Consider the following 25725-nt stretch of genomic DNA (forward strand, 5'->3'; position numbering starts at 1 on the left):
GGCCCCCATCTCTGGCCCCCCAGCTCAACCGAATGACCTGGTGGGCTAGTGTGGGCCTAGAGCACCCCTTAGATTCCAGGCCTGACGGCTGCCATTTGCAAAATAGTGCTGCCCGGCCTTTGCCCCTATGATGGTAAATGGCCTAACGTGGCTTAGTGAATGAGCCCCCTTAAACTGTGAGCCCTCTGGAGCAGAGAAATACCTATAGTATCTGAATGTAATCCACATTGATTTGTCATGAAAGAAAGAATATAAATAAGTTATTTATCATCTTTCAGTGGAAAGAGGACTCTGGATCATGGGATGAGGCTGAAAGAGGGTACACTCAGGAGGAGTCTAAAGAACTATTTCTTTTACAGTGAATGGTGGTAGATGCATGAAACAGCCTTCCAGTGGAGGTGGTGGAGACAAGAACATTATCTGAATTCAAGAAAGCATGGTTTTAAGTACACGGGATCCCTGAGGGAGTGGTAGGGATTTTAGAGATGAGTAGTTGGTGTGGAAGGGAAGACTAGATTGGTTGTATAGTTTTTTCTGCCATCACATTTCTGTTTCTATAGGAGCATTCTGTGGCTTGCATGTATTTAAACATATGACACACCAGTAAGTGGTAAAAAGATGAGGATAACCAAAATCTATAATCAAAGAATCCTCATACACACACAATCGATGTGGCCAATCATAAAGACACTCCCAGCTGTCATCAAAAAGCCTTCATTTGTCTAATGCTTAATCATCAGCCAAAGTTCATTTTTTTCTTTTTTTAATTTGCAAACTTAGGCCTGGATTTTCTAAAATCGCAAGGCTTTATGAATTGCGCGGTAACGGGGGGGCGAAGCGGGGGGCGGGCCTGCGAAATCCGTCAGCGATTGCATCATCGCGGTGTTATTGCTGCCGCCTTTCGCACCCAATAGCACCATCGTGAAAGGTGGTGCTATTGGGCGCGCTACTGGCAGCGAAAAGGGGTCTTACCTTATCACCCCACTGAAGTTTCCGCAGCGTCCGCCCTGACGCCGCCCCGACTCCTCCTCTTCCGGTGCCAACGCCACCCCGATCTAGCTATTGCACGCGAAAAGGGACTTTTCGCGTGCAATAGGGTTAGAAAGTAACCCCTTTAAATACTTAAATATTCTAATGCTTGAGTACTTATCTTAATAGCATTACTGTCGTAGAAACCCTGATACGGTGACCTTGACTTTTTTGCAGTCATATTGCGACTCCATTTGAAGAACGTGTACTCCCTGATGCAGGTCTCCAAAACACGGCTCCGTGTCGGGGTTTCTACAACAGTAATGCTATTAAGACAAGTACCCATGCATTAAAGTATTGAAGTTTGCAAATTAAAAAAAGAAAAAAATGAACTTTGGTCGATGATTAAGCATAAGACAGATGAAGGCTTTTTGTTGACAGCCAGAAGTGTCTATTATGATTGGCCACGTCGATGGTATTGATTGTGTGTGTATGAGGATTCTTTGGTTATAGATTTAAATATATGATACCATCCTAAAGTTTTAGTCCTAATAGTAGTGAACATATCATAGATTTTAGTAAACTTGTGCTATGGTGAAAAAGAATTACTATTACATTTCACAGACAATAGAAACCAACAGAGAAAACATGCCTGAAATACCTTAATAAGCATTTTCAAACTAATTTTTGGAAGACCCTATTTGGCATACACGTCAGTATATACCGTCTCATTCAAGTCATTGAAGTCAGCCTTGTTTGCAAGCATTCAGCACTCACTGGAATGGCATTTGGAAGGGTTAAGTAAACTTTATTATTAACTCACCCTTGGATAACATTGGCTTCAGTCCAGAAACGGAAAAAGGCAAAGTATGTACACAACAAATAAATCAGAAAAATGGATGCACTTCTTTGGTAAATATCAACATAGCAACAATATAGTTTAGTTTCTTTAATGGTAAATAAACCAATACCTCACTCAGCTGTGGAATTTGAAACTCCCTGTTCTAAAATACTGATAATATTGTTTAGTACATACTGCTGGAGTCTGTTACCAGGCTGAGGCATTAAGAGCAAGTTATTTGTTTCGTAGGCATTTTTACAGTGCTGTGGGCAAGAAGCTCCTTTTCCAATATCTTGTTGAGCAGTCAGTGGTTGCAGCCAGTAGTTTAATACTGTAGAAAAGTGTCATGGAAACTCTCCTTCATAAAAGCAGGTATGTATATTTTAAAAACACCATTTTGACAATGCCAGTACTATTTAGAAAAAATATAGGTCATTTAACCCTGAGGGCAAATATTTACTAAGTCAGAAGACTGGAGACAACCTAAGAAATCAGCATTTATTGAGTTTTTATGTTCCGTGCAGTTACTCATAGTGTTGTATATTTTTTTACTAGATAAAAGTCTGCTAGTGAGTATCTTGTAGCTATCTGAGCTAGTGTGAGCTACTTGCAGCTAGTGAGGCAAGTGAGTATCTTGCAGCTGGTTCCATAGTTTGTCAACTGGCAAAATTAGAGTAACGTTTGGTTAACTGTGCTATAACAAATTCTCCTGTGACTCGTATACTTAGAGTAAGACCAGGTTTTGAGGTTGCTAATTAAAAAAAGAAGGGGAATCAAAGAGAATAATCTGCCCCTCCAATTTAAGCAATATATTTCTCAGGAAGGGATAGTATCTTGGACCCAGCAGATTACAAGATCCAGAGTCGCATGGTTTCACCAAGTAAACCTGATTTCATTCTTTGGCTGCATGACTAAGGACTTTCATCAGGAAAAACTACAGGTCGTGGTCCATCATGATTTTATTTAAGCTTTTGACACTTTTCCACACAGGAGTCTCGTTAACAGTCTGGATAGCTTGGAGCTAATTCCTATTATGGTAAACTGGGTTAAAAACTGATTGAATAATAGGAAACAGAGGATGGAGGTAAATGGAGTTCACTGTAAGCATCACATGTTTTTACAGGTGGAATGTACAATTTTAATAAATAAAATGAAAGAGTGCCCAGTGAAATTCCAAAAATATCAGTCCTGGAGTGAATCTATTCCCATCCCTCAATTTGTGATTCCCACTCCTCTCTGCCATGCCTGAGGGCAAGCACATCTTCTATCTGGAACTGCTCCTGCCTTCCCATCCCCTGCAGCACCCCTCCCAGCACTCACTGATTCCAGGCCAGAGCTAGTCTCATAGTTGCACATAAGACACTCAGCCACCTGCATGCCCTGAGCCCTAGAGTTCAGAAGTCAGCATCTTCCCAGCTCCAGAGCTACAGCTACATTTGATGCTTTCCACCCTCCGTTTGGAAACCCTAGAGATAACTGCTAACTTCTGTGGGATATTACAGGGAAAGTTTTTTTTGTTTTTTTTTTTTTTATTTTTGCCAACAAGGGAAATGGTGTTCCCTCTCAGTTTAAGCCCTAACCCCCAGCCCTTCTAAATATTGGTGCTGCCAAGTGGGAGCAATTTTTAAGAGAGATTTTCAGTCCATTGCATCATATGCCACCACAATCTCCTCCTCATTCCCCATCCTTCTAGAAAAATATCTTATTTACCCCAATGACTGCAGTACTGAAGAAAAGGGCAGATAGCACCTGCCTCCACTATTTGATCCATTCCAACTAGCACAGAAATCTTCACTAAACTTCAAATAAACAAAGGATCATGGGATGAGGTTGAAAGGGGGTAGACTCGAGTAATCTTAGGAAGCATTTCTTTATAGAGAGGGTAATAGATGCATGGCAGTGGTGGAGACAAAAATGGCATCTGAAGTCAAGAAAGCATGGGATAAATACAAGGGATCTCTGAGGGAGTGATGGGAATTGTAAAGCTAAATTAGTTGGATGGGTAGACTAGATGGGCCATACAATCTTTTTCTGCCTTTATATATATATATATATATATATCTAGGGTTTTAGTTTGAATTGATCCCCTATCTGCGCTTTCTCTTGGCTGTTTCCTAATTCCTCTCTGCCTTCTCATTCAGTTTCTTTGAAATCTTATTTTCTTGTTTTCCTCCCTGTGCCACTGTGTGCCATCAGAATAGCCAGAGAATAGACGCAGGCTAGGCTCTGACTTGTTTTCCGTGCACTTTTATTAATAGATAATAAAAAAAGAAACAGCTCTGCATACCTGTGCAGCTTATAAACAAAAGTATTTGAACACTTACAGTCTCTCGGCCTGGGCCTCTTCTAGGTTCTTTCATTCCCTGGGGCCTCCCTTCCTGGGCTCAGCTAGATGTACAGCTTCCAAGCAGGTTCCACTCAGACCATGATTCCCTGTCATCTACGGCTTAAAGTGGACCAGATCAGATCTCTGGATCCAGTCCTTTAAGATATTTTGGGGTTTTCTTGTGTATATTCCTTCACATATCATCCTCCTCAGTTCAAACTTATTAGGTTGAACACTTTCCCTTATTACATGTATACTCTTAAGAAAACCCCTGTTCCTCTTATCATTCTCTGCCATATGCTGGGGCTATATAATCCGTTTATAGTTTCCCTTTCCCAACTCATCTGGGAAACTGGTTTCGGACTTGCGGAATGACAAGCCCTCTAATCTGGTTCGATTGCCCATAAGCTGAGCCCACAGGATTTTAAACCGAGTATAATTGCATCCTAAACCCAATGAATAAGAGTGCTCAGGGAGTGCCCTACTTCCATAACAGTTGTCTTGCTGGCATTGTCAGCAGGATCTGACTGGTGGGGTACTGCTGTCTGTCGCCATGTCCACAGCCCAGTGTCGCTTTCTTTTTCTCATTGATAGCCTCTGTCTTGACCATGCTCCTACGAACAAGTGACTTACTACACCCTATCTACCAGGGCCTGGGTGGGAACTTCATCCAACTCCACCTGGATCACAAATTCCTTAAGTTCCCAATGTAGGATATCTGCCAAGTTACAGCTTTTAAGTTTTGCCCATTCCTGTTCCCACTTTTCATTCTCATTCTTGGGACCGCTCTGAGCAACCTGTTCCATTTTGCACTGTTCTGCTAGTTTATGCTTGCATACTATGTCTTCTAGCCACGAGCACTCTTTGACTATGTGGTCCTCTGCCTTACAGTAGGACCATGCCTGCAAGGGGGGATTCTTCTATAACCTTACCCATTCCTCCCAAGAGCGCTTTTGTCATGGATGTGAACCCTTGGACTGTGGTGTGGTTGATGCATCCTAGTAGGCAAACCTACTAGGCACTCGCTGACAGCTGGTGGACACGCCCTTGCTGGAACTGGAGCTGGTGCTTCATTTATACCAGCCCCGTTTCCTGCAGGTTGAGCCCTCAGGGTCTAGGGACCAAAAGGACTTAGGTGAGTGTCCTTAAGAACCAGTCAGATAGAGTCAAGGTATGCACAGAGGTCAGGGCTGGCAGCGAGGAGTTAGGATCCAGGTACAAGCCAAGGCTGAGCTGGCAGCAAGAGACAGTGTTAGAATCCTAGCCAAGATCAGGACAGACAGAAGTACAAGAAAAAGCTGGGGTCCATAATAGAGGTTAGTAGCAGGTGGCAGGTAAGAGAGTAGTCAGGGTACATAGCAGAGGTGAATACCAGGTGGCAGACAAGAGAGTAGTCAGGATCCAAAGCAGAGGTCGGTACCAGGAGTCAAGCAGAGATAAATAGACAGGGCAAGACAAGGTACAGGGTCAAGACACAAGCAGGACAACTGAAACAGGGTAGGGCAAAGCAACGGGGAAGCAAGGAAGCAACAAAGAGGCAAGGTACAGGAAGAATACTAGCAACATGCACTAGAAGGCAGAGGGACCTGTTGCTGAGGCACTGGGCTGGAGCACAGCTGCGGTTTAAATACCCAGCTGCACAGATGAGGCACTGGGCTGGAGCACAGCTGGGGTTTAAATTCCCAGCTGTGCTGACATCATTGATGGAGGACCAGCAGGACTTTCCTGCCATGGGTCCTAGAAAGCTAGGAGGTGGGAGGCATGGCTTGACAGGCCTGGTTTGTGATGACGGCATCCCAGCCATGTGTAGATTTTGACAGTGTCCTGAGCCCTTGGTGGTGCATGTGCTAAGTGCGGCTGGTCGCGGGTGTTGCGTTCAGGGGTGGACCCCTGGCCTGAGGCAGTATGGGAACTGACCACAGGGGGCGCAGCACTGAAGGAGACAGAGGCTGTGTAGATCTTCACCACTGGAAGCCTGAGCTCCCCCTGGGAGGAGCCCGTAGGGACCTGGGCTGCTGGGACTGAGTCCGGCATGCCCACAGGGACTGGAAGAGCGCTATCGGGTTCGAGGCTGGAAACAGGTTGGAGATGAGCGAATCATAAGACTGTTGGTGATGACAAGGCTAGGGACAGAGCCAGAATCAAGCAAGGTCAGGCGAGCAAGGTCAAGTTCAAGAATCAGTCCGAGGAGTGGTCAATGAAGCAAGGGTCGAGATCCAGAGGTCAGGAAGGGTCGAAGAATAGGCAGAGGTCGTGGGCAGGCGGCAGGCAGGTCAGGAACAAGCAGAGGTCTTTGGCAGGCAGCAGGCAGGCAGGCAGGTCAGGAACAAGCTGAGGTCTTTACCAGAAAGGCAGTCCAAGGTAAGACCAGGAAGACGAACAACAAAGACAGGAACAAGCAGGGCAAGGAAGCAGGAACAAGCAGGAACGGAACTGGAACAGAAGGATCCTGGAACGAGACTAGGAACAGGCAAGCAGGAACATGAACATATAAGTTGAAATACTATAAAAAACAATCTACCACTCACAGAGTTTTCCTAAAAGCCAAATTTAAGGTAAGGATATTGTGTCAACCTCTTCTTATACAAAAACCATCAATTTACTAAAATTAAAGGAAGGGGATTAAGCATACTGAAAAGATACTTCTCAACTAATTGTGCTGTGGCCAGCGCAGCTATTTGTTACTTAAATCTGCGCCAAATCAACCCCTCTTTAAAAACAGATAAAACAAGGACAATAGAGAATTTAGTTCTTAAAAATATAAAGAAACAGCATAACAGCTCACCAAAACCAAAAATCAATTTAAATAACTAATCGGGTCAGCATGAAAATATATTAAAATTGAAGCCTGGCAGTCACTAAAAAAACAAGGTAGGAACCTGGATATACAAACACTAAAAATGGAAATAAAAATAGCTTGAAACAAAAGGACTGAACTAAAACCTGCTGTCTCTCATGGTGGACTGCCTATTCCCCTGCACTACATTACTATGCGACATCATATTACTAACAGCTTATAATAGAAACTTACCACCACAAGTTTAGATGCGTTGACACGATCGCTTCTAACCGGAAGTGTACTATCAACCTGCGCTGTGCCTGCCATTTAAATACACTCATTTCGCGCCAAAACCGCACTCCATTACAGGGCAGCTGAGAGTGAGAAATTAAAAGCCCTTCAACTGAAAAGTGCTATAACCCAAAATAAAGGCATCCAAGACAACCACCAGGCATTATGGTATGGCATATAATAGCAATATAATTGATCAAAAATATCGTATAAATATATAAACAATTAATATATAATTATATTAAATTGTACATACCTACATATTTCTTATGCTTAAAGATGGGAGGATGAATATTACTCTATATAAGCGATATTTAAAAAAATACTGAAAACATTTTGCATAAAAAATAGGAGGCTATAAAATCTCAGTAATTTAAAACAATACACAGAAAACGTCATCAATTATATCAATTGTATGATTGTATAAGAATATAAAAATATAAAAAACAGGCACAAATTAATATATAAATATATTAAATTACACACAGACAGAGGCAGTGTAGATCTTCACCATTGGAAGCCTGAGGTCCCCCCGGGAGGAGCCCGTAGGGACCCGGGCCGCTGGGACTTAGGTGGGCCTCGCAGGTTCTCTTGGGAGAGTCTGACTCTGGCGTGCCCACAGGGACTGGAAAAGCAGTATCGGGTTCAAGGCTGGAAACAGGTTAGAGATGAGCGAACCAGAAGAGTGTTGGTGATGACAAGGATAGGGACAGAGCCAGAATCAAGCAAGGTCAGGCGAGCAAGGTCAAGTCCAAGAATCAGTCCTAGGAGTAGTCAACGAAGCAAGGGTCGAGATCCAGACATCAGGCAGGGTCGAAGAACAGGCAGAGGTCTTTGACAGGCGGCAGGCAGGCAGGTCAGGAACAGGCAGAGGTCTTTGGCAGGCGGCAGGCAGGTCAGGAACAAGCTGAGGTCTTTGGCAGGTGAAAGGCAGGCAGGTCAGGAACAAGCTGAGGACTTTGGCAGGCGGCAGGCAGGCAGGCAGGCAGGTCAGTAACAAGCTGAGGTCTTTACCAGAAAGGCAGTCCGAGGTAAGACCAGGAAGATGAACAACGAAGACAGGAACAAGCAGGGCAAGGAAGCAGGAACAAGTAGGAACGGAACTGGAACAGAAGGATCCTGGAATGAGATTACGAACAGGCAAGCAGGAACACGAGCAAGGGCAATCTCAGGAACAAACTGACCCAATTGCCAAGGCAAGGAAGTGAGGCCAGGAACTTCCTTTTAACATCCATTCAATCAGGGTGCGCCGCGGACCTAGGCCCCGCCCTAGAACCCATATCAGGGCGGCTGGTCCGCACGCGCGTGCGTAGGGGAAAGGCTAGCTGCTGGGATGCTGAGACCTGGCGTGGGACCTGGCATGTGACCGAAGGCTCAGCGATCACAGACGCGGGACGCCGGGGCCTAGCTGGGCTCACAAGGGCCATGAGAAAGACAGGACCGGGACCCACTGTGTTACCCCGAATGTGAGCGGTCCCGAGTGCGGGACGACCGCGGGTGGGGTGCATAACAGCGGGGTCTTCCCGCAGCTGGTCAAAGCATTACATCTTTACTCTTTTTTTCTATATGGTCAGCGATCTTCCCTGCACATAGGGCACAAAAGGAGAAAGTATCTGTTCCCTTGTTACTGGGTTGAATGAGTCCCTCTAGGACTTCCTTTTTTTTCTGAATTGAGGATTGTCCTTGCTTTGAAGTATTTCCTTTGTCTATGTGGACTTGAGTCTCGCCGTGTCACCATGTTGACATCATAAGAACATACGAACATAAGAAATTGCCATACTGGGTCAGACCAAGGGTCCATCAAGCTCAGCATCCTGTTTCCAAGAGTGGCCAATCTAGGCTACAAGTACCTGGCAAGTACCCAAAAACTAAGTATATCCCACATTACTGATGCTAATAATAGCAATGGTTATTTTCTAAGTCAACTTGATTAAGCAGCTAATGGACTTCTCCTCCAAGAACTTATCCAAACCTTTTTTAAACCCAGCTACATTAATTGCCCTAACCATATCCCCTGGCAACAAATTCCAGAGTTTAATTGTGCGTTGAGTGAAAAAGAATTGTCTCCAATTAGTTTTAAATGTGCTACATGCTAACTTCATGGAGTGCCTCCTAGTCCTTCTATTATCCGAAAGAGTAAATAACAGATTCGCATTTACCCGTTCTAGACCTCTCATGATTTTAAAGACCTCTATCATATCCCCTCAACTCTTCTCCAAGCTGAACAGCCCTAACCTCTTTAGTCTTTCCTCATAGGGGAGCTGTTCCATTCCCCTTATCATTTTGGTAGCCCTTCTCTGTATCTTCTCCATCGCAATTATATCTTTTTTGAGATGCGGCGACCAGAATTGTACACAGTATTCAAGATGCGGTCTCACCATGGAGCGATACAGAGGCATTATGACATTTTCCGTTTTATTTACCATTCCCTTTCTAATAATTCCCAACATTCTGTTTGCTTTTTGTTATGAATTGCTGCCCGCGGGTCCCCCCACGAGCAGGCACTCACCCATGCTGCTTCTTCATCCGACGCGTCATGGACGCCAACGTCAGGCCTTCTAGCACGGCTGGAGCCACGGACTTTGTTGCTCCCCGCGGCCCGGAGGCTGCCCCTGGTCCCCGGACGTTCCTGCCTTCTTTGCAGCACGGAGCCGCCGCCGTCACTTTATCTTCGCGGCACGGAGGCCGCAAGCCCCGGACTCGAGTGGCGGCAGGAGCTGCCCCCGGGGCCTCCTGCAGTGGCTGGAGCCGCTGCCATCATTGGGCCTGCTCCTCAGGCCCAGCCCTGCATCTCTGGCTCTGTGCGTCGGTGCAGGCCGCTGTCCGCGGTCCTGCACAGCTCTCCTGCTTCCTCTAGGTGCGCGGCTGCGCCTCTCTGCTACATTTAAAGGGCTAGACACAGGAAGTGTGCTGGCCCCACCTTTAATGGGACTTCCTGTACCAGCCCTATAAAAGGGCTGCTCCGTCAGTCAGTCTTGGCCTTGCATCAGAGTTGCTTCACTCTGGAGGCTCCTGCCTGCCAGAGCTCCGTCAGGTCTTCTTCGTCTTCTCCATGAAGTTCTTTGTCTCTTCTCGTCATGCCATGTCTTCATTGCCTGAGGTCCCCGTCCAGGTGTCCTGGTGTCTCGTCTTGATCTTCTGCTTCCTGATGTTCCAGGTTCCTTGACGTCCTGCTCCTGTGTCTTCATCTTTAGTGCTCCTGAGCCTTCTGGTACCTGTCAGGCTGTGCTCTCTCGGATGATGTCTTTCCTGAGCGTGGAGTAGCCTGCAGGTGGACTGGTGTCCTGTGCTCATGAGCCGTCATGTCCTGCCAGCCGTTGGTGGAACTTCAGACAACATCGGCTCCATCGTTGGAGTTCTGCTTCGACTGGATTCTTCCCTGTGCTCGTCCTGTTCTCAGCGTGGTCTGTGACCAGCCTCCTTGGGCTGTGTAGGGCGCACAGTGGGACAGGGTGGTCGACTCAGTTCCGCGGGTGAACTGAGTAGGGCGCCCTGAGAGACAGTGCCAATGTCCTTCCGCCCAGCATCTCGTCTCGTCTGGACTTAGTCAAGTTCCTCGTCTCATCCTGGATGCCGATGCATCACTCTTGGTATCATGTCACGTCTTGTTCCTGATGCCGTCGCATCGACCCTGGTCCGGGATGCCGTCACATCTACCATTGGTCCATGATGTCTTCACATCAGCCTTGGTGTCATGTCTTTGTCCGCGATGCCATCGCATCGACCCTGGTGTCATGTCTTCAGTTACCTTGGTGTTTTGTCTTGTGCCAGCCTTTGTCTCTGATGCCGTCTGCATCAGCCTTGGTGTCAAGTCCGCATCCGCGATGCCGTTGCATCGATCTTGCTGTCATGTCTTCGTGTCAAGGCCCGTCTGCCCTCGACCTCAGGCCAGGCCTGCTGCTCCATGCCGATCCAAGCAGCAGGTCCGAAAAGGCTCGGAATGGTCGGAGGACCATTCAACTTCCAACATCATCCTGTTGTTGGCCTTGGGAGCTTGCAGGCCTGGCAGAGGGTAAGACCGTCAGCCATGGTGGAACACGCCGTCAACCTCGGTTTGGTCCTGGATCCATCTGGGGTCGGGCTGAGGCCCAAGGGCACACTAAAACAACCCTTCCCAACAGAATGCAAGGCCTTTCGAGGTCACCCTTCTAACAGAATGCAAGGCCTTTCGAGGCCAACTCTCAACACTTTTTTGACTGCCGCAGCACACTGAACCGACAATTTCAATGTGTTATCCACTACGACGCCTAGATCTCTTTCTTGGGTTGTAGCACCTAATATGGAACCTAACATTGTGCAACTATAGCATGGGTTATTTTTCCCTATATGCATCACCTTGCACTTATCCACATTAAATTTCATCTGCCATTTTGATGCCCAATTTTCCAGTCTCACAAGGTCTTCCTGCAATTTATCACAATCTGCTTGTGATTTAACTACTCTGAACAATTTTGTATCATCTGCAAATTTGTTTATCTCACTCGTTGTATTTCTTTCCAGATCATTTATAAATATATTGAAAAGTAAGGGTCCCAATACAGATCCCTGAGGCACTCCACTGCCCACTCCCTTCCACTGAGAAAATTGTCCATTTAATCCTACTCTCTGTTTCCTGTTTTTTAGCCAGTTTGCAATTCACGAAAGGACATCACCACCTATCCCATGACTTTTTACTTTTCCTAGAAGCCTCTCATGAGGAACTTTGTCAAACATCATCTGAAAATCCAAGTATACTACATCTACCGGTTCACCTTTATCCACATGTTTATTAACTCCTTCAAAAAAGTGAAGCAGATTTGTGAGGCAAGACTTGCCTTGGGTAAAGACATGCTGACTTTGTTCCATTACACCATGTCTTTCTATATGTTCTGTGATTTTGATGTTTCGAACACTTTCCACTATTTTTCCTGGCACTGAAGTCAGGCTAACTGGTCTGTAGTTTCCTGGATCGCCCCTGGAGCCCTTTTTAAATATTGGGGTTACATTTGCTATCCTCCAGTCTTCAGGTACAATGGATGATTTTAATGATAAGTTACAAATTTTTACTAATAGGTCTGAAATTTCATTTTTTAGTTCCTTCAGAATTCTGGGGTGTATACCATCCGGTCCAGGTGATTTACTACTCTTCAGTTTGTCAGTCAGGTCTACCACATCTTCTAGGTTCACCGTGATTTGATTCAGTCCATCTGAATCATTGCCCATGAAAACCTTCTCCAGTACGGGTACCTACCCAACATCTTCTTCAGTAAACACCGAAGCAAAGACATCATTTAATCTTTCTGCGATGGCCTTATCTTCTCTAAGTGCCCCTTTAACCCCTCGATCATCTAACGGTCCAACTGACTCTTGAGCGTCAAGTTTAATGGAAACTGGCAAGGTTAATGGAGGAGAGGGTGAAGTCAGGCTTAGGAGCAGTCCTCCGGCAGAAGCTAGGCCTGGGAGTTTCCCGGACAGACGGGGCATGAAGCTATGGCATATCCAGGTTGGCCACAATACAAGCAGAGCCCTGATTGTTGGTGACAGAGTTTTTCTTTCGAAGATAGCCTACTTCGACCCATCTGCATAGGTTCTTCCCCTTCTTTATTCTGAGTGGTATTGGGCTTAGGAGAGGGGAGGCAGCAAATTCAGGGTGTACTCTGTGCCATCCTTTTGGATACTCTAGCCTCTTGAGAATGTTCTCGAACGCGGCAATTGATGCGACCGGCAAGGTCTATCAAAGAATCCATGGATTCAGGAAGCTCCCAGGCTGCTAGTTCATCTTTGATCCACGGGCTTAGGCCTTCAAGAAAGATAGCACGTAGGCAGTCCGAATTCCAGTGAATTTCAGATGAAAGAGTCCTGAACTCAATGACGTAATCGATCAAAGTCCTGGAGCCTTGTTGGAGATGAAGAAGGGAAGACCCAGATATGGTTTTCCGACCTGGATCATCAAAGATGGAATGAAATAGGGTGAGAAAGTCAGGCAGATCTGGAAGAACCAGGTCAGCTCGCTCCCAGAGGGGTGATGCCCAGGCCAAAGCCTTACTGTCCAGGAGTGACAGGATGTAAGTCGTCTTGGTGATCACATCTGGGAAATATGCAGGTTGTAGGCAAAAGTGCATATTACACAGTTTCAGGAAACCCCTGCACATAAAAGGGTCTCCTGAGAACCGTGGTGGATTGGCGTGTGTGAAGCAGGATTAGGTTTGGCAGACGTCGAGGCAGAGTCCAACTGGGTACTCAAGTTATCTATGGCTGCTGCCAGAGTTTCCAAGAATTTTTGTTGTTCAGAAACTTGTTGCACCAGGCCAGGAATGGCTTGGAGTGCCGAGACCTCTGCTGGGTCCATGGAACTGGCAATCTGTTAGGATTCGTAGGTTAGTGGGCCCTTGGCCCGAGGTGAGAGAATGTACCGCCCATGGGGAGGAGGCCCACTGAGCCTCACTGTCGGGAGGCGAGGTCTGAGCTACAGGTGACACAGCCCAGCGAGTATAGGAAGAGCAGGAGACTGGAGTGTGGATAAGGTTTGCCAGAATAGGTCCCCCTAATAGTGAAGTGCTGAAGAGGCCCCGAGGAGTGATAATGTAGGCAGGGTATGGAGGAGTGGTTGTGCGGGTGACCCCAGGGGGTGGAGCCACAGAGAGAGAGACAGCACGGGAAGTATGACGTAGGCTTACCAGGGACACGGGGAAGCCTAGGGGTCTTTGGCAGTGCAAGAGAACACTACTCCGAGAAGCGGGGGAGTGCAGTACAGTCTCAGAAATAGGCTGAATGCTACCCTGAGGAGTGGGGAGTGGAATGTTGTAACAGAGTATACAAGGTGCTGCCCTGAGGAGCAGGGGGAGCGCGGAAGGCCCAGTCTCGTCAACCTCATAAACAAAAGCCACAAGCAGCTCCTCAGCTGGGCCCTGCTTCCGGCTTTTGACTCCTGCATAGAGAGCAGCAGCCAGTTTCCACTGCCTCAGATACCAGTGGGAGGTCGATTGTACCATTTCAACAACAGGTGGCACACAATCACCTCAGACCAGTGGGTCCTTGCCATAATCTCTCAAGGTTATCACCTGAACTTTCTCTCCATCCCACCGGACCCCACCTCTACCGACGTGGAGAATATCCAACCACTCACTACTCCTGGAGCAGGAAGTCTTCCTCCTCCTCCAGTCCAGAGCAATAGAACCAGTGCCCTACTCCCAACAAGGCCTAGGATTCTATTCCCGGTACTTTCTAATCCCCAAAAAATCAGGCGGCGTTCGTCCAATTGTGGACCTACGTGCCCTCAACAAGTACCTCCACCGAGAAAAGTTCAAGATGGTAATCTTGGGTTCTCTCCTTCCTCTGCTGCAAAAAGGAGACTGGCTCTGCTCTCTCGATCGCCAAGACGCATACACACACATTGTGATAACTCCATCTCATCGCAGGTTCCTGAGATTTCTGATAGGCCCCAAGCACTATCAGTACCGAGTGCTAGCATTCGGCCTGGCATCTGCACCATGAGTCTTCACCAAGTGCCTCGTAGTAGTAGCAGCCTTCCTCAGGACTCAAGGAGTTCACGTCTACCCCTATCTAGATGATTGGTTGATCAGGGCTCCCACTCAGCAAGCTGCTCTGTCGTCCCTACGTCTTACTTTATACACTCTGATTTCGCTAGGATTTCTCGTCAACTACGCAAAATCCTGCTTAGTCCCATCTCAAACTTTATCATTCATTGGGGCAGACTTGGACACATTGCAGGCTAAGGCATTTCTGCCTCGACAGCGAGCTCTCACTCTTATCTCTCTTGCACACCAGCTACAGTCTCAGCACCGCACGACTGCACGCCACTTCCTCATCCTGCTGTGACACATGGCGTCCTCAGTACAGGTTACCCCAATGGCCCGCTTGGCCATGAGAGTCATGCAGTGGACTCTAAGGTCACAATGGACTCAGTCCGTCCAACCTCTATCGACCACATCACCAACTCACTTCGTCAGTCTCTAGCCTGGTGGCAAAATCAGATCAATCTCCTCCAAGGCCTGCCCTTCTAGGCTTCAGACCCTCAAATAATTCTCACCACCAATGCTTCCAACCTCGGCTGGGGAGCCCATGTCGCCGATTTGCAGACATAAGGAACTTGGTCTCCAGAGGAAGCCAAACACCAAATCAATTTCCTGGAGCTGCGAGCAATCAGATATGCTCTCGGGGTGTTTCAGGATCACCTTTCCAATCAGGTCATCCTGATTCAGACGGACAACCAGGTGGCCATATGGTACATCAACAAACAGGGAAGGACGGGCTCCTACCTACTGTGTCAGGAAGCTGCACAGATATGGGCGGAGGCCCTCTCCCATTCGATGTACCTCAAGGCCACCTACTTGCCGGGAGTGGACAATGTGTTGGCGGACAAGCTAAATCACACTTTCCATCCGCACGAGTGGTTCCCCTACTCCACAGTAGCGGACTGAATATTCCAATGTTGGGGTTATCCTCGCATAGACCTCTTTGTGTCGCCTCAAAACCGCAAAGTAGAGAACTTTTGCTCTCTCACTCACAGCCAACACTCTCAGCCAAGAGGTGTGTTCTCCTTCTCATGGGAAACCGGTCTCCTATATGCATTCCCTCCACTTCCACGTCTGTCAAAGACTCTCGTGAAGTTATGTCAGGACAGAGGATGCATGATCCTGATAGCATCTCACTGGCCTCGCCAAGTGTGGTTTCCAATACTTCAGGATCCTATCCATTCACAGTCACATTCCCTTGGGAAAGGACCCACTTCTGATCACTCAGAACGATGGGTGCCTACACCACCCCAATCTTCAAGCTTTCTCCCTGATGGCCTGGATGTTGAAAGGTTAATTCTTCAGCCACTTAACCTTTCAGAGCCAGTTTCCCGTGTCCTGATTGCTTCACAGAAGCCTTCCACGAGAAAGTCTTACCTCTAGAAATGGAACAGGTTTAAGTCATGGTGTTCTTCTCGATCCCTTGATCCCTTTACCTGTTCCACCACAAAGTTTCTAGACTATCTATGGCACTTGTCAGAATCAGTTCTAAAATCTTCCTCCATCAGAATGCATGTCAGTGCGGTGGCCGCCTTCCATAAAGGTGTCGGGGACGTTGCTATTTCTGTACAACCCCTCGTTACACGTTTTCTGAAAGGCTTGCTTCACCTCAAGCCTCCACTGCGTCCTCCGGCCCCTTCTTGGGACCTCAATCTGGTTTTGGGTCGGCTCATGAAACCACCATTTGAGCCTCTCCAATCCTGTGATCTTCACTTTCTCACATGGAAAGTGATTTTTCTTTTGGTAATAACATCTGCTCGCAGAGTTAGTGAGTTACAGGCCCTAGTTACCTATCCGCCTTACACTAAACTTCTGCAGGACCGGGCAGAACTCCGCACTCACCCTAAGTTCTTACCTAAGGTAGTATCGGAATTTCACATTAATTAATCCATTATACTACCTACTTTCTTTCCCAGGCCCCACTCCAATCCAGGAGAACAGGCTCTGCATTCCCTTGACTGTAAACGGGCTCTAGCGTTCTATCTAGACCATACAGCTGCCCACAGGAAAAGCACTCAATTGTTTGTCTCTTTCCATTCCATCAAATTGGGGCAGCCTATGGGTAAGTAGACTCTCTCCTCCTGGTTAGCAGACTGCATATATTTTTGCTATCAGCAAGCAGGCATTCCACTTCAAGACTGTGTTAAAGTACACTCTGTGAGGGCCATGGCGATTTCAGTAGCACACCCACGCTCGGTGCTGCTTCCTGACATTTGCAGGGCTGCTACTTGGATTTCTCTCCATACCTTTATAGCCCATTATTGCTTAGACAAGGCCAGAAGACAAGATTCCATCTTCGGCCAGTCTGTCTTGCGCAACCTTTTCACAACTTGACGTACCAACATCCTTCCACCTGCCCGTTAGGGTTCAAGATGCCCTCTACCAAATTTCACCCAAGTCCTTGTGCCCATTGCACATCATGGGTACATTTGGTGCATTTCTCAGACAACCTCAGCTCGGTACTCACCCATATGTGAGGACTACCATCCTGCTTGTCCTGTGAGAAGGCAAAGGTTGCTTACCTGTAACAGGTGTTCTCACAGGACAGCAGGATGTTTGTCCTCACAAAAACCGCCCGCCACCCCGCGGTGTTGGGTTCGTTACGTTTTCTTATTTTATTTTTGGCACCTCCTGTAGCTTTAAACAAGACTGAAGGGGGACCCCTGCTGCTGCAGGTTTAGTGCCATGCTGGGCATGCCCAGTAGGTGCCAGTCAAAGTTCTAGAAACTTTGACAAAAGTGTTCCGTGATTGGACTCCATACTGTGATGTCACCCATATGTGAGGACTAACATCCTGCTGTCCTGTGAGAACACTTGTTACAGGTAAGCAGCATTTGCTTTATGTGAATGCCAGGTGTTAATGGTATTAAAGTACAATGTTACCAGAGATAGAGTAGAAGACCAGGAGTTGTTGAATGGGACCAATAACTGTATATCATCGGCGTATATTTTAAATTGGAGATTTAACGATGAAAGAATATGACATAGAGGAAGCAAGTAAATATTAAACAGAATGGGAGATAAAGAGGAACCTTGAGGGACACCGGATGAGATAGTGTATTGATCTGAAGAGTGATAACCTATATTAATCTGTTGTGTATGGCCGGACAGAAATTAGGGTAACCATTGTAGTACTTTGTGCATGTTAATACAAGAAACATACTTTGTTGACTGTGCCTTTTGCTATAGTTTGAATGGGAAAAATCGCTCATAGAAAGGAATGCCTCGAATGTGCCAATAGATGGCAGTCTGATCACATACCTTTTTATGTTTGAAAAGGAAAAATGAGAGATTTCACCATGAGCATTTTCCCTTTTTTACCGAGTGCATGTTTTTGAAGGTTATGCAAGTGACAGTGTCGGATATGGGAATTTATGGCAGGACTGGACCGCTGTAGGCAATCACAGCACAAGTATCTTCATGTTGACCTGTCAGTTTTTATCTGGGTGGAGGATCACATTCTTAAAGGGTGATGGGTGAATCATTTCCTGTGCTAGTATCATCTTGGGCACCTCAAAGGAAACAGATTAGCAGTGTACATTTGTACATATTTCCCTGGGAGGAAGTTTATAGGCTCTGGTACTGTGAGCATTGATCTGAAAATTATTCTAAAGCAGGTATCAGAAGAGCCACAAGTTATACACTGATGACAAATATCTGATTTCACTAGGATGGAGTCAGCTAGTTCATCTTTTTGTCATCTTATGCAAATCATTCTATGTCAAGTGTTTTGATTTTTAAATGGCTAATTCTGCTTGTTTTCACTCCTGCATTAAATTCTGTTACAGCATTATATATAATATGAGCATCAGCATTCAGGTGAGTTTTGTATTTTTATACTTAACTGTTTAGAATTCCTAAATAATAACCCCTACCTACTCTAAAACCCATGAATACTTGTACATATACAGGGTGGCCCATGGAAATGTAGCCCACCTCCAATACCAGTGCCACACAGGCAGGCTACTTTTCCATGGGCCACCATGTAGTATATGGTTATTTTCAATAGCAGATTTATACTTCTGGCTGCCCTTAGGAATGCGGACAGCCAGCTGCCCCCTCTCTCCACAAGACAGGAGATCGACTGCAGGAGGTCGTTCAGCGAGGGTTCCGGCGCCTCGCTGAACGACCTCCTGCAGTCGATCTCCTGCCGGCGCCATTTTCCGTACGAAAACGATTCGCGGCGGGAAATCGCTCCCTGACCCCCGCTGGACCTCCAGGAACTTTTGGCCAGCTTGTGGGGGGCCTCCTGACCCCCACGAGACTTGCCAAAAGTCCAGCGGGGGTCCGGAAGGACCTCCTGCCGTCCAATCGTGTTCGTCTATGGCCGCCGCCATTTTTCGGCGCCATTCAGGAGCAGGAGCCCGTTCCGGACCGCTGCCGTTCCGGACCGCCGCTGGACCCGCAGGTTATTTAACTCATTTGGGGGGGTTCGGGAGGGTGGGGGATTTAATTTAAAGGGTCGGGGGTGGGTTTTAGGGGGTTTTAATGTGCCGGTTTTGCGATTTTTAGATTTTTAGATTTTTCACGATTTTTCACGATATTTTACCCCCCCCAAACGGCAACAATACGATTCCCTCCCCCTCCCAGCCGAAATCGATCGTTAAGACGATCGAGGACACGATTCACATCCCTAGTGCTGGATGCAGTCCATTATCCAGTTAGACGATGTGCTAAGTCTGTTAGGATTGTAAGATATGAAGAGCTGTGAAGTTTGGCGGTGCGGCTGAGTTCTTCTCATTGTAGGCCAAGGCCTTTTTTGCAATCTAAAGTATGAAGAGCCTTCTCCCCTTCATGTGCGTATGGCCTTGGAGAAAAGGCAGGCAATACAATGGACTGATTACTATGGAAGCTGATACAACTTTTGGTAGAAACCAGGTGGGTATGATGTACCACTCTGCTGTGGAAGAATTGTATATATGAGGATAATAGACTAATGCTTGAAGTTTGCTGATTTTTCTGACTAAGGTTACTGCTACAGGAAGCACTACTTTCCCTGTCAAAGACAAAAGAAGTCAATTCTAATGGTTCAAAGGGCAGCTTCATCAATTGAGACAGAACAACATTCATGGTTTCTGCATCGGAGTTTCAACTTGCCAGAAGCATTTAGTAAATCTCGATACCAACGGATGAATTGACATAGGTTTACTGTCAATTTCAATATGGTAAACCACTGTGGCACTGAGATGTACTCTTAGGGCCTGATTTTAAAAAGCATTTACATCTTTAAAATTGGGTTTTATACATGTAAATATAATTTACTTGAATAAGTGGGCTTTTGAAAATTGCTATAGTATATGCTATTAAATTGTCCATAGACTTTACTTGCCTAAGTGCACGTTACTCGAGTAAATGGATTTTGAAAATTGCTATGATAATCTGTTCCATTTACGCATGTAACTTCTTTGAAAATTATCTCCTATGTGAGGATGTTGCAAAGCCTGATTCAGAAAGAGAGAGTAAGTAGGTTAGTAAATGTTTGGGTTCATGTGAAAATGGGTCTAAGGCATTTTGATGATACCATAGGAGAATCTTTTCCATTTAAAGCCATAGACTCTCCTAGCTGAAGGCCTTCTGGCAAATATGAATGTGTCCTCCTCAATGTCTTTGGGTAAAGAGACATCTGTGATTGCTGAGCATTTAACATTCAAGCTGTTAGATTGAGGAATGGGAAATTTGGATGTAATAGACTTCCTTCCTCATGAGTTAATAAATTGGGTCTTTCCCAAGATGAATTGAGGACTGCTAGAAAGTTGTAAAAGATATGCCATCCGGAGAGGAGAAGGAGTTTGGCTGAGAACAACGCATTCCGGGGGTAAGGGCACTTCCTGGCCCCGACGGCTGCTGCCTAACCACGCCCTCCTTACCTTGTGACGTTGACCGGAGGCTTCTTTAAAATTGAAGAGCTGCTTGCTGAACTTTGAGAGGAGAAGGAGTTTGGCTGAGAACAACGCATTCCGGGGGTAAGGGCACTTCCTGGCCCTGACGGCTGCTGCCTAACCACGCCCTCCTTACCTTGTGACGTTGACCGGAGGCTTCTTTAAAATTGAAGAGCTGCTTGCTGAACTTTGAGAGGAGAAGGAGTTTGGCTGAGAACAACACATTCCGGGGGTAAGGGCACTTCCTGGCCCCGACGGCTGCTGCCTAACCACGCCCTCCTTACCTTGTGACATTGACCGGAGGCTTCTTTAAAATTGAAGAGCTGCTTGCTGAACTTTGAGAGGAGAAGGAGTTTGGCTGAGAACAATGCATTCCGGGGGTAAGGGCACTTCCTGGCCCCGACGGCTGCTGCCTAACCATGCCCTCCTTACCTTGTGACGTTGACCAGAGGCTTCTTTAAAATTGAAGAGCTGCTTGCTGAACTTTGAGAGGAGAAGGAGTTTGGCTGAGAACAACGCATTAAGGGGGTAAGGGCACTTCCTGGCCCCGACGGCTGCTGCCTAACCACGCCCTCCTTACCTTGTGACGTTGACTGGAGGCTTCTTTAACATTCCACATTACTGCGGCGCATCGAGTCCGCCGGCGTGTCGCCTAAGCCACGCGCGCCCAAGGGGCGCGCGCGACTTAGTTTCAACTTTGTTGCAGACTTTGGTGCTGACGACTTTCTCCTCCTCTTCACGAAGGGTCTTTTCGAATATTAAAAGGAGGATCCGCGGAGGTAAGCCCATATCCATTATTACCTAAATTATCATGCCACATACGAAGCGGAAAGGACGCCTGAGGACGGAGTCCTCTACAACCGCCTCAGGTACCCCTGCTCAGTTGAAGATTGAGGGCTTTTTCTCCCCGGCAACAACCTCTACACCTGGAGGGGGGTCCGCAGAGGGGAAAGGTGAGGAACATAGCCTTTCCCCATTGGACAATCAGACATCGTTGAGCCCAGGTGCTCCTGTGACACCCTTTCCTCCAAACCCAGGAGAGAACCAGGACTTCTTTCAGAAGAATCAGTCAAGTGATCTGAAGACTCTGAATGTAGAGGGAGGTTCTGGTGAAACAACTGGAGAGCCTTTACATGGATGTAAAGACTTGTCGAAAGATCTAGAGAGGAAGGGTGAAGCGACTAGTGAAATGCTTTTGATTTCACAGGCTAGTCGAACGGGGTTGGTGAATTTGGATCTCTTATTGCCCAAATTGGATAAACCTGATATTATAACCCTCGACTCAATATGGCAAGCAATTGTGACCCTAGAAAAATCTGTTTCAGTGCTAGTCGGGTCATTGAATAAATCACAAAATGTGGTACAAGAGTTAGAACCCAGGGTAAAAATACAAGAAGAACATACTAAAGATATAGAGAATAAAATATCAGCAATCCAAGAGGTACAATCTACATTTATACAATCTGAATATATGTTGAAGAGGAGGTTAGAAAATGTAGAAAATAAATTAAGATATTTAAATCTGAGAGTCCTTAACTTCCCAAGTGTGAAGTTAATTTCACCAAAGGAACAGTTTAGAAAATATCTCAAAGATATTCTAATGGTACCTCAAGGTAATATATTAGATATATCAAAAATTTATTTTATCCCCTCAAAGAAAAGTGAAGGTGAGATGAGTTTAGGAGATCGTAATGTTAATTTAGAAACAGATCTTACCGCATATTTAGAAACTCCATCCGTGGAGCAATTAGAACAGAGAGGAACATTACTTGTATCTTTTACCCACCCAGTAGATAGAGATTTGGTCCTTAGGACTTTTTTGAAAAATCGTGAAAAGTTGTACTACGGACAAAAACTCTGGATGTATCCAGATTTAGTGAAAGATACCCAGGCTCACAGGAAGATATTTGTGGGACTTGCTAAGGAAGCTAGAGATATAGGGGCTCAGGTTAATATCAGGTACCCCTGTAAATGCTTAATGAGACATAGAGGAAATAGGTATATCTTTTATGATCCTCAGGATATGAAAAACTATTTGGATAAAAGTAAATTAGAGGTCTAAATAACCAATTAAGTCAGGAGAATTATAAGTGATTGAGGTTGTTGTTTTCCTCCTTATAAGTCTACTCTATTACTTTGAATTATGTGTTCTCAATTTTAGTGAAATAGACCCTTTTTCTTTCTTTATACGTTTATGAAGCAGTATTACAAGGTTTATTGTATTATTTGTTTACTTCTTGGAAATTGAATTTGAATGTGTAAATTCAATTGTATAAACCACTTGCTTCATTTGTAAGATTGGAAAAATTGATAAATAAAGAATTAAAAAAAAAAAAAAAAAATATATGCCATCCATATCTGTCTGTCCCATGTTGGAGCTATGAGGATTAGCTGAGCCCGATCCCTTAGCACTTTTTGCACTGTTCTAGCTATTGTTATGTGAAGGGAGGCCTTGAGAGGCCTTTGCAAACTGTCCGTGTCTGGGTCAAGGCCAAGCCCAGGCCCCTGTCGACCTGCATACCTCAGTGAGACCAACCACCCTTGGTTGGTCTCTGAGTGGTCCTCCGACTTCTCCAAGCACTTTCGAACCTGCCGCTGGGAACGGCAATGGCAGCAGGCCGGACAGGAGATGTGGCCAGATGAAGTCTCTGGAACATGAAGACAGACAGGAGACTTGGGACGTGAAGACTCAGCCGAGAAGCTTGGGATGTGAAGACTCAAACGAGAAACTTGAGCACGAAGACTCAGGGTCAAGGACCAGGAACAAAGTCAAGTACTGGGTTGAGGCTGCAACGCAGTGTGCCCTACACAGCCCACAGCCCATGGGCTGGTCACAGACCACACTTAAGTGTGAAGCAGACTCCAGAGGAATACGTGGTAGTTGAAGCCGGAACATGGCGAAGATTCAGTAGAAGCCTGTACCAAGGCGCGCCCTACACAGCCGCCCATGGCTGGTTGCGGACCATGCTGGAATGGCACAGGTTCAGTCAGAGTCTTAGGCATGGATGGAGCAGCCATCAGAACATCTGAGGGCCGAGACAATTTCCAGGGTAAGGGACCAAGATGAGACTTGGCTTCGAGCATAGGGTAGGGGGCCAAGACGAGACTTGGCTTCAAGTGAAGGTGACCCTCCGGAGACTAGTGCTGTGAACAAGAAGGCAGGCCCATGCCACGAGGTGACAAGACATAACATGACATGCCAGAGAAGGTAGCAATGAGGAACCAAGGGTCCAGGAAGCAAAAGCGGAGACGAGGCATCAGGAACATCAGGAAGACAAGGGATAATCCAGAAGAGACCAGGAACATGAAGAACGATGAGGGAGCCCACGAAGAACAGGAAATACCAGCAGAAGCGAAGACGAGAAGTCCTTGAGAGGAACTAACTCCTTGCGAAGGCCCTAAGGACTGGAAGCTGGGCCCTAATATAGGGCTGAAGATCAGGAGATGCCCTGGGAGGAATCCAGGTGGAGCCAGGAGGCTGGCCCTTTAAATCAGTGAAGGTGGCGCGGCCCGCGCCTTAGGAGACAGGAAGCAGGAAGTATCAGCACCATGGAGAGCGGCCATGCTGCACTGAGAGTAGCAGAGAAGCCGAGCAGGGCCGAGGAGCAGGCTCTAATGTCAGCAGCGGCTCCTGCCACTGCAGGAAGCACAGAGGGCGGCTCCAGCCACCAGGAAAGCCCAGGGACTGCGGCCTCCGGGCTGCGAGGCTCAAGATGGCGTCGGCGGCAGCTCCGGCCACATTGAAGCCCCGAAGTCTACGGCTCCCTGCCGTGGTGAAGAGAGGAAACAGCTGACTGCAGCTCCTGCTGCAAAGAACGTCGGCGGCTCTGTGCCACATTGGTAAGTGCAGAATCATAACAGCTATTAATGAACTTGGTGGAAAAGCATATGTAAAGAACCCCCCTAATGTCTCCAATAGATTGCCCTAGCTCCCAACCCATGGTTAGTCATCTAGAGGGTTCATACCATTCCAACTGGCACCTCCCCCTGAGGCTTGCTAGAATGGATAGCCCTTAGACCATGAGGGAGTGTTGGAAGTGATGTGTTTTGGTGTGGTCTCCAAGTTTAGGTCCTCAGCCTGAATAAGAAAGGGAGAGATACTGCCCTGCCAGGTCTTGGATATAGTCTGGAGGAAAGAGAGAGATAGAGAAAGTTTTGAATATTTTTAATACGTTTGAGAGGTTTTGTATCTTGGAGACCTGTGTTGGCTGGGAGACAGATATCCCTTCTCTACCCTATGCAGAAGGGAGGAGGAGGTTGCAGAGACCAGCGAGTGAAGATCAAGTATTGTTTTTCCAGCTTTTTGAAGTTTTCCATTATCAGTGGGAAGTCTTTTTTCTGCCCTCTTGCTTACCCAGAGCTAGAAGCTCTGAGAACTATTTCCAGTGATGACCTTTCCCCCTGTAAGGTCTATTATGTTTGGTAAGAAGAGAAATGTACATAATTTCTGTACGCAGGGCCAGGGCAACAAGAACACTTCGACTCAGCAAGAGGTTTAAAATTTAGTTTATTTTGGCTTTGTAAAGAAGAGTCAAAGACAAGTGTTCCTGGGAGATGCTATATGCCCTCTATCTGTAATAACTAGCATCTCCCAGGAACACTTGTCTTTGACTCTTCTTTACAAAGCCAAAATAAACTAAATTTTTGGCTTTGTAAAGAAGAGTCAAGAAGAACAGAGTGCATCAAAGCCGTGTTGATAAAGGAACTTTTATGGTGGAAGGGTGGTTTCAGGGAAGACAAGTAAATAGTATGATTTTTACAAATGAATGAGGGGTGCCCTCACAAGCATTTTCTATGCATACTAGGTTATCATGACAACAGCATCATGTGTTTTTTGTAAATGAGTTTTTGGGCAGTCATGTGATTCTAGAAACTTCGTAATGATGTATTTTTGACTATATAGGAGAGCCATTCCTGTTATTCTGGGAGATGCTGATGATTTTGAAAAGATAGAGGGCATTTATATCGCATCTCCCAGGAACACTTGGTAAAGCCAAATAAATTTCACTTTGTACTATTGTACTGAGTCTGAGTGTTCTTGTTGCTCTGGCCCTGAGTCCAGAAATTATGGACAGAATTGAAGAACTTCTGGAGATACCCAACAGAGTTTCCACTCCGGGACACAG

General features: G+C 46.4%; 1 protein-coding gene across 1 annotated transcript in view; it reads left to right on the top strand.

Annotated features, from left to right (window-relative positions):
* Positions 1 to 2045: 2045 nt before the first annotated feature.
* The window catches only part of LOC115091938, a 268754-nt gene continuing 245074 nt past the window's right edge, over positions 2046 to 25725 (top strand). Inside the window, exon 1 of the mRNA XM_029602302.1 lies at positions 2046 to 2182. Within this exon, the coding sequence (XP_029458162.1) occupies positions 2157 to 2182 (26 nt within the window). The 5' untranslated portion in view covers positions 2046 to 2156. The remainder of the gene's footprint in view (positions 2183 to 25725) is intronic.

This window comes from Rhinatrema bivittatum, chromosome 5 (genome assembly GCF_901001135.1).
Source record: "Rhinatrema bivittatum chromosome 5, aRhiBiv1.1, whole genome shotgun sequence".
NCBI classification, from domain to species: Eukaryota; Metazoa; Chordata; class Amphibia; order Gymnophiona; family Rhinatrematidae; genus Rhinatrema; species Rhinatrema bivittatum.